This window comes from Miscanthus floridulus, chromosome 13, assembly GCF_019320115.1.
Source record: "Miscanthus floridulus cultivar M001 chromosome 13, ASM1932011v1, whole genome shotgun sequence".
Lineage (NCBI taxonomy): Eukaryota > Viridiplantae > Streptophyta > Magnoliopsida > Poales > Poaceae > Miscanthus > Miscanthus floridulus.
In genome coordinates this window covers 83,318,339-83,327,840 of record NC_089592.1, presented here as the reverse complement: position 1 = coordinate 83,327,840, position 9,502 = coordinate 83,318,339, and the positions used below count along the sequence as shown (strand labels likewise).

The 9,502-nt window shown below is 41.2% G+C and overlaps 1 protein-coding gene across 1 annotated transcript; it reads left to right on the top strand.

Annotated features, from left to right (window-relative positions):
* The first annotated feature begins 5,450 nt into the window (after window positions 1-5,450).
* On the top strand, window positions 5,451-9,260 carry LOC136499156 (70 kDa peptidyl-prolyl isomerase). The gene is made up of 13 exons (XM_066494851.1): window positions 5,451-5,780; window positions 5,997-6,083; window positions 6,617-6,877; window positions 6,958-7,032; window positions 7,121-7,201; window positions 7,301-7,495; window positions 7,604-7,690; window positions 7,824-7,999; window positions 8,089-8,211; window positions 8,318-8,464; window positions 8,548-8,675; window positions 8,770-8,893; window positions 9,000-9,260. Exons 1-12 carry the CDS (start codon window positions 5,582-5,584, stop codon window positions 8,870-8,872), a joined length of 1,662 nt encoding a protein of 553 aa, XP_066350948.1. The 5' UTR covers window positions 5,451-5,581; the 3' UTR covers window positions 8,873-8,893; window positions 9,000-9,260.
* The last annotated feature ends 242 nt before the right edge of the window (window positions 9,261-9,502 follow it).

Here is a 9,502-nt window from a genome sequence, read left to right as displayed (position 1 = left end):
CCGGCCTGCTGCGACGCCGACGTCGTAGATCGGAGGTCCGGGAGCCCGAGCACGCCGCTTGCTTATATACACATGCAGTCTGCAAATTGATTTAAACCGCGCGATAGACCACTTTCTTTTTCCATTTATCCTACGGTAAAAAGTCAATGTTTGTGAACCATGCATATCTATCTAATTAACTGAACGGTGTAAAATTAGCAAGTAGTACTCCCTCCGTCCCAAAATAAATATTCGTCTTGCATCTCGAGGAGTCAAACAATTTCAAATTTTACCAAATATATATAAAAATATTAATATTTACAACATAAGTTAAACATCATTATCATTAGATTAATCGCGTCATATGTTTTCATAATAAAACTGTTTCGAGATACAAATATTGATACTATTTTTTTATAAACATAGACAAAGTTGAGATTGGTTGACTCCTCGAAAAATAAGATAAAGACTTTTTTTTTTGCGCCTAATAAGATAAAGACTTATTTTGGGAAGGAGGGAGTATCTTGCAATGGTGATGATCTACTGATCTGGAACACAAGTGTGCCAAGCAAGGAGCCAACATAGGACATGTTTGGATTCAAGGGCTAATTACTAGCTAGCTAAAAATTAATATAAATTAGCTCTAATGCATCCAAACGGAAGGACTAACATATATGCTAATTCTTTAGATAAGTCTTCAACTAGTTGTTAACTAACCAAAGTTATTTGGACTAGTTTTTAGCTCAACCAGTAACTAGTCATGTGTATGAAACATGCCCTTAATTGAAGACATTTAGAGCTAACAGGGCTCATAATTAAGCAGCAGACCAGCGGGGTTACAACATTACACCCACACCACACTACTGCACCGGCCGGTACTAGTCTCTATCATGCACTCACGGCCTGTTTGGTTGGAAACCTGAACAACTTATCTGGTAAAAAAATGCTGCCTGGAAGTTGTATGGAAATCTGATGGAATCTGCCAGCTGGTCAGGCAAGTTAGGTCATAGTTTGTTTGGTTGAAAACCACCCTGAGAACGCTGATAAGTGATAAGAGAGAATAAAACATTAGTATGTGTCTAACGGCATTGTATATGATTAGTTCAACTCTTAATAAATTTTTAGGACACTAATGATTTACATTTTTTTCTAGATTTATAGATTAAAATCAATATTTACAATTATTATCGTTATATTCAAATGAAAAAGACCGAGACAAAATAAAATGAAAAAAACGTAGTAATCATGGGTAAGTCGTTTGCTTGATTTGACGTGAATAGGAAGTAGTTAGAAAAATTCGTCGTACCGCGGCACATTAGCCCAGGCAAGAACGGTGCCTCGAGCCAGGCGTTCATTTTCATCCGTCTGGGTGAGTTACCTTGCCTGGACCAGGAAGATTTTCAGTATGTCAACCAAATATCATGCAGTTCCAAACTCCAGGCAATTTTAGCCCGGGGTTGCATCCATATCTACGTCGTACACCCACGCCAATGCCAATGCCAATGCCAATGCACCGCCCGGTACTATATATTGGATCAGATCGAGAGACACCATCACAGTCACGATCACACAGCCAACAGCCAGCAGCTAGCATAGCAAATGCAAGCGGTGAGGATGTCCAAGTCGTTTCAAGTCCGAGTGTGTCGTCGGGGTGCTTCCACTGCTATAGATTCGACCTTCACTTCCGGTTGCTACCGAACTGGCAGTGATAACTCTTCCATGTCAGTTCTTAGTTTCAAAATTAGAAAATAGTTAGGGTTCTATAAAAAACTCACAGTGAAAATATATATCACTGTCGGTTGATAGCTTGAACCGACAGTGATATTTCACTGTCGGTTCATGGCTTGAACCGACAGTGATGCTATGTTATCACTGCTAACTTTTGACTTGAGCCGATAGTGACAGAGCAAAGTACAAAAGCAGACGATCTCCTCCCTTCTCTCTCCTATCCCGAGCATACTCATCCAGGAGGCACGTTTTCCCACCTGTCCCTCTATTGTTTATGGCAATTTTTCACCAGAATACTAAACAAGGTCTTGGATTTTTAAGCATAGACATGATCTTCTTGCTCTAAGGTTAGCAACAAGCATCCATACTCCTTTGAATTTGTAGCTTTTTAATTGTTTTGATGGCTAGAATGCTTGATTCTCATGCTAGTTATTTCTCCATTTTAGAGAACACTTTTCAATTGAATCTTGAGGAAGACATTAAAATTGTGGTGAATCCATCTTCTAAAAGGTTGGTGTCTATGAACTCATTTTAATTCCTAGCAAATTACGTGGTGATTGTGATGATAGTTAGTATGTGATTCTTTAATTAGTTCTTGTATGGAGTACGGTAGAGTTTTTTCAATAGGGCTACCAATTTCTATTTTGATGAGCAAATCCATGTGACAACTACCAATCCATTGTTTGAAGCTACAATTGTTGTTCATGATTAAGCCTCTAATTTTTTTTTGAATTAGTCTCTCCATTTTTATGTGGCATGAAGTAGAATAGTTGTTGTTCAAGAGGGGGCTATCAATTTCAATTTTGATGAGCACATCCACGTGACATTTAGCAACTCATTATTTTTGAGCTACAATTTTTAAGGTTTCAATTTTAATTTTCCTATAATTAGTCCGTCTCCCTATTTTTATGTGGCATTAAATGTAGAATAACTGTTCTTCAAAAGGGGTGGCCAATTTCAGTTTGTATGAGCACATCCATGTGACACCTAGCAACATATTATTTTGAGCTACAGCTGTTGTTCATCAATGCTCCAATTTTTATTTTTTTATAATTATTCTCCCTATTTTTATGTGGCATGAAGTAAAAAAAATTAATTTTAGAAATAGATCAAGTGTGGATGTATGGTTTGGCATCTACGCACCTGCGATACTTGATAAGCATCATCACATTCATCACGGCCGCCAGAGCCGATGCACCGGTGACAACGTGTAAGCGATCGAGAGCTAGCTCAACTTAACTAAAGACTATAGCTAGCTAGCTAGAGTGAGTGAGTGAGTGAGTACAATTGTTAATCGCTTAATTAAGAGCTTGTTTGATACATCGGCAAATTACTAGCTAGCTAAAAATTGACTAAAATTAGCCCTTGTGTCCAAACAAGAGAGCTAATAGATAAGCTATTTTTTATAAGTCTTCTTCAACTTGTTGTTAGCCAACTAGCTAACAAAACTCAGCTAATTTAAACTAGTTTTTAGCTCAACTGATAACTAGCACTGGCTCATCCAAACGTGCCCTAAATACTGCATACTATAATTATTTATGATGTTCATACATTCATGTCCGCGTGCAGGCTGACGACTGCCTTTTACGTCAAGGCCACCAACAGTGCCAGGTACGGGGCCTTCATGGTAGTGTTCCACAAGAACATCAACGCCACCACGAAGGCGACCTTCGGCAAGTGGATCAACCTACTGGCTAAACGTGTTCGTGAAGGACACGAAAGCGGAGAACCAGGTCACTCTAACGACGCTCCGACAATCTATACCTCTGTGGTTTCAAGAACAATCACGACAAGTGGTTTACCTTCAAAGGCTACTAATGGCGGATCTAGAATAAAAAATTTAGGGGGCTCTTGCCATTGTCTTCAACCTAGTCTCTCCTAACCTTCTCCCATGGCTAAAATTTCAAGAGGAGGCTGAGAGGGGCTCCATGGGCCGCGGTAGGAGGGCTCGTGCCCCCAACCCCAGTGGCAGATCCGCTCTTACCTAGGATGGGAAGTGACAATATATATATATATATATATATAGTTGGACAACACGTACGTATGAAAAACAAGTGGAATGTAGTTATCGATATAAATATCAAGCACATACCCCACCCAACGTACTACATGTATCAAAAAACAGAACACTATCAAAAGCACACCACTCATGAATACAAGAAAAAATGGAAAAAGTCTACTTCACCCCCCACCTTTCATACGCTACTTCACCCCCAAACTATGAAATCGTCTGTTTTACCCCCTGAACTTTCCAAAACCGTCTATTCTACCCCTGAGCGGGTTTTCAGCGGCGGGTTTGCTACAGTGACAACGGGTTGCTACAGAACACTTTTAGCTGGAGGGCGTTTAGCTGGAGGGACACGCGTTTAGCTGGAGGGCGTCCTGCCGTCACCGTTTGCTGACTCGCAGATGATGATGCATCAGATGAGATCCTAAAACCTCGCGTGCGAGTGGTCCAAATTGCATCTGAACATTTATTTTTAGGCCGTGTCAAAAAAAGCCCAGTTCATTTAGGCCCTAAAATCTGCACCCAATCTGTGTCATGGGCTGTCAGGCCAGGTATGGGCTGGGCTAGAGCTCTCTGGTAATTTTTTTAGCACAGGGTTCGGGTTAGGTTATACGCCCATTTCCTTCGAGATCTTGGATGGTTCCATTTCCATCGACCTCACTAAAGAATGTAATTAACATGATGTTTTTTTAAAGATTGTTTGTCCTTTGTAGGTTTATGAGCGGTATATGACTGCATGTCCACCTGCTACCATTGTCTCGTAGGGAGCTATAAAACAGTATTACTATGATGGATGAGGGACGAAGGATGCTTATTATTCTCACCATATTTTGTCCGTGTTGCTCTTCGTGACTGCTAAAACTTTAAAGCCTCTGATTTTATGTTTTTTTTCTTATGAAATGACAGCAATTTGATAAAAGTGTATCAAATCTATGTAACTCTTAAAATTTCCATTTAATGGTAGATTTCTAGCTAGTGATGGATGGTTAATCTCAAGTACAAATTTGTTTAGAATTTACATTTCTAGAGCTCTATGGTTTTAATCTAAAATACAAAGTTGTTCAGATTTATGTGAGAATTATTTCCCCTACCTCAATTGTGTGATCTTCACCTTCCTAAAGATGCCCGTAACACAGAGAGACTGAACTCTCCGATTGCCTTTAAAACATCTTGATGGTTAATACACACGACATTTTAATTAAGATCATAAAGCTCATAACTAAGTTTGATCAATTGACCATTCATGCTACTATATCGCTATCTTTATTTGCATGGCCCTCTACCAAGCACAGAAGAATCTCTTTTTATCTTTGTACGCTAAACTAAGGACTAATTTGTGTTCCACACACTATCCAAATGCATGACACCGAGAAAGGCATAAAGGCAAAGGCCGCTTCATCAAGCTCACCTGATTCAAAGCGGGCGTTTGGGATCAAAGCAAAAGAAAGTTTGAGAACTTCAAATGTAGTAACAAATCCATCGAGAAAACCAAAGCAAACAAATTTTTTTGAATCAAATTCATAATACACGCGTTTTTTTAGTCAAATTCATATCGAACGTGCCGGCCTCGTGCCCTTCCCGTGCACCTCGACGGCACTAGCACGCGAAAGGCAAAAGCCAGATCCAGTCCAGCCTACAACAACCAGAAGCATCCGAGCCGTTGGCTTTGCCGTTTTTAATCCTCTCTTGGAACACTCTAGAACCCCAGCCGATTTGGATTTAAACCCGGGTCTGGATCGCGTCGCTTCTCATCATTTTCCCCTCGTGCGCTCTCTCGAACCTTCCAAAGCACCCCCGCGAACCCTAGTGAGCTCGGAACCCTAGCCGCGCGCGGATCTCGGCTTGCTTGACCCCTCCACGCCAGCCATGGACGAGGACTTCGAGATGCCCCCCGCCGGCGACGACGAGATGATGGGCGACGACGAGATGGGCGACTTCGGCGGCGACGAGGGCCCGGTGTTGAAGGTGGGCGAGGAGAAGGAGGTCGGCAAGCAGGGGCTCAAGAAGAAGCTGGTCAAGGAGGGCGAGGGCTGGGAGACGCCCGAGGTCGGCGACGAGGTTGAAGGTATACCTGCACTTCTATTTCTGTTGGTGTGATACGGTCACTGAGCATTCGCCCAGCTGAGTTAACTGATGGAATGGAATTTGGATTCTCTTGTGTCTTGTGTCAATTTATTGTCCCTTGATGATGCTGGATGATCTTTGAAGTACCTTCTCATCTTGTCGTGGAACATTTTTAAACTAGTGAACTCATCCTTACTTACCCATGATGATATTTCAGTGCATTACACGGGCACACTCCTTGACGGAACAAAGTTTGACTCAAGCCGCGATCGCGGAGATCCCTTCAAGTTCAAGCTTGGACAAGGTAAATTTGTACCTCCCCCTGAGGTTATTTCTTCTGTGTCTCATGTTTGGATTTTGGATATGGATTTGGAAGTAGCATTAATAATGTGATGGTAAAAACAGTTCAAAGTTACCAGTCTTTTGTTAGTTGGAGAAGTAGTTCTAATCAGTAATCACTTTGTCAGTTTTGTTCCACCAATATCATGGATATTACCAAGAATCAGGACATTGAACTTTTACTATATCTATGAAATTGATGTGAAGTTAATGTTGAAGCTGGTCAGTGCTTGGTTATGGCTTCACTTTACCTTAAGGGAATTATCTTGTTGCTGTGTTTCTGTTAATCGCGAAACAATGCCTAGTCCCTGTGACCCTGTAGATTTGTATAGCTACAAGCGATGCTTATTTTGATATAAGGGCTATGATGTTTGAAGAAAAACATGCCAATGACTGAGTAAATTCTAGCTTGGAGATTATTCTTTTTCTCTATTGCCTGTTTGTTGACATTGGTAAGTGGGAAAATGAATGCTCAGTAGCTATTTTGAAAATGCCCAGGTCAAGTGATAAAGGGTTGGGATCAAGGCATCAAGACCATGAAGAAAGGAGAAAATGCTGTTTTTACCATTCCTCCAGAGCTGGCTTATGGAGCATCTGGTTCACCTCCAACTATTCCACCCAATGCAACCCTGCAGTTTGATGTTGAGCTGCTTTCATGGACCAGTGTCAAAGATATTTGCAAAGATGGCGGCATATTCAAGAAGATCCTTAAAGAGGGGGAGAAATGGGAGAACCCAAAGGATCCTGATGAAGTACTTGGTAATTTTTTTATTATTGGGACACTTTTCATAGATTGTTTTTTTGGGTTCGTATAGCTTATACTCTCATTATTGCTGTAGTGAAATATGAGGCCCATCTCGAAGATGGTACTGTTGTATCCAAGTCTGAGGGGGTTGAGTTCACTGTAAAAGATGGTAATCCTCTTTACTTCTGTTATGTCTTCACATGGCCTGCTGAAGATGTTTATGTCTATCGGTTGTTTTCTAACTAATGTATTGCCAGGGTACTTTTGTCCTGCCCTGGCCAAAGCTGTCAAGACCATGAAAAAGGCAGAGAAGGTGCTCCTTACAGTAAAGCCACAATGTGAGTTTCTGTTTCAAAGTTTGATTATTATTCTGCAAGTTTTATGTTTAATTCTTATGAATTATGACATTTATTTGAACTTCCTAACTTCAATTGCAGATGGATTTGGTGAGAAAGGTAGACCAGCAGCTGGAGAGGAAGGTGATGTGCCACCAAATGCCACTCTGGTCATTGACCTTGAGTTGGTTTCATGGAAGACTGTCACAGAGATTGGTGATGATAAGAAAATCCTTAAGAAGGTTCTCAAGGAGGCCGAAGGTTATGAGCGTCCCAATGAGGGTGCCGTTGTTGAAGGTACGATCAAGTGGTCAAGTACTCAATTGTAATGATGCTGTTGCTTCTCAACTCCTTTCAGTTGATTAATTTATCTTGCATTGACTAGATTATGTTTACTGTTGGCAGTCAAAATTACCGGAAAGCTTCAGGATGGCACAGTGTTTACGAAGAAGGGTCATGACGAAGAGCCATTTAAATTCAAGACCGATGAAGGTAAGAACCAACCTTTTATCTTTCATGTCTGGGGCTCTTGGCCTTTCAGTTAAAATAATAATTCAGGAAATGGACTTCACCCTGTGATTCATTTAGAATAACATGTTTCTTTTGTATTATGATCTGTTTCCAGAGGAAGTTATTGATGGTCTTGATCGTGCTGTATTGAACATGAAGAAGGGTGAGGTTGCTCTTGTCACGATTCCTCCTGAATATGCATTTGGTTCAACTGAGTCAAAGCAGGATCTTGCTGTTGTTCCACCTAACAGCACAGTGGTCTATGAAGTTGAGCTTATTTCATTTGTGAAGGTGCGGATGACTGATATTCTTCTTTGTCTGTTCTAAATCGTTGACCTGTGTGCAATTGCAAAATTGATCAATATAATCTTGTCACACAGGACAAGGAGTCGTGGGACTTAAACAATGAAGAGAAGATTGAGGCTGCTGGTAAGAAGAAAGAGGAAGGGAATGCATTGTTCAAATTGGGCAAATATGCTAGAGCTTCCAAGCGATATGAGAAGGTACTTCATCTTTCTTTCTGTTCTGTAGTAACCCATACCATGAAAATGCAATTTTTCAGTCCTGCAGGGTTGTTCCTACTTTGGCTGACTTCTGTTTTAATCCCAGGCTGCCAAGTACATCGAGCATGAAAGTTCATTCAGTGAAGATGAGAAGAAGCAATCCAAGCAACTGAAGATCAGCTGCAATTTAAACAATGCTGCCTGCAAACTGAAGTTGAAGGACTACAAGGAAGCTGCGAAGCTTTGCACCAAGGTACAATCTACTCCGGCAACGGTCTGTTTAGTGGTGTGAATTGCGATGCAGTAATGCAGGCTGACCTTGTGATTCCTTTTCAGGTTCTGGAGCTAGATAGCCAAAATGTCAAGGCTCTCTACAGGAGGGTGCAAGCGTACATTCAACTTGCTGACCTAGAGCTAGCAGAGGCCGATATCAAGAAGGCACTGGAAATCGATCCTAACAACAGGTACAGTCTAGGAAGGAAATGGATTCTGTAAGGTGTTTTGTTGCCATGACAATACTCTTAAATATCACGCTGATCATTTTGGTACGAATCCCAGGGATGTGAAGTTGGAATATAAGACCCTGAAGGAGAAGATTAAGGAGTACAACAAGAAGGACGCCAAATTCTACAGCAACATGTTCGCTAAGATGACAAAGTAACTTGCACTGGCCAAAGACAGCGTGAGTGTCTTGTTCTTTTCACTGCGACCTCCACTACATGCTGCTTCAGATGTACTTACTGCAGATAGATTTTGTGTCTAACCGATTGATTCGTCGCTAATAACAGATGGCTTTTGGGGTTGGGGATGTAGTGAAGCAGAGGATTACAAGCATGCCGTTTTCTGCTGCCCAAGGACTTCGCCTGTTGCTTAACATTTCGCTTTTGGCATACTTTGTACGAGTAGTCAATTAGTGCGCACGGATGCTTGGATATGTGAAACTGAGGAACATTCACTTCGAGGATTATTATTGGATCTGAATTTGTCTGTTTTCTGGTTCTTGTTGGGACCATCGAATGTTCTGTCAATAAAGGATCTTATATTTCGCACATGTTCTTAATTTCCTGTGTAGAAAAAATGCTCCAAATTGGCTAAATCATTCTAACCTAGAAGGCCTGAGAGAAGTGACCACGACACAAAAACCAATCCGGAGCTCGTTTAAGACGGAAACGTTCCATGTACAAGCCCCTGCTTCCCGGTGAACCACCACCTGTGGTGATTCGATGAAGCAGATAAATTTATTGCATGTAAAGCAGCGCTGTTTGAGAAACGTTACTAGTCTGAAAATAAC

Excerpts from the sequence above, each read along its gene's own strand:
- LOC136499156 (XM_066494851.1), top strand. The coding sequence starts at position 5,582 with ATGGACGAGGACTTCGAGATGCCCCCCGCCGGCGACGACGAGATGATG. Across the intron at positions 7,496-7,603 it reads TGAGGGTGCCGTTGTTGAAG|TCAAAATTACCGGAAAGCTT; the intron begins GTACGATCAAGT and ends TACTGTTGGCAG. Across the intron at positions 8,676-8,769 it reads GAAATCGATCCTAACAACAG|GGATGTGAAGTTGGAATATA; the intron begins GTACAGTCTAGG and ends TACGAATCCCAG.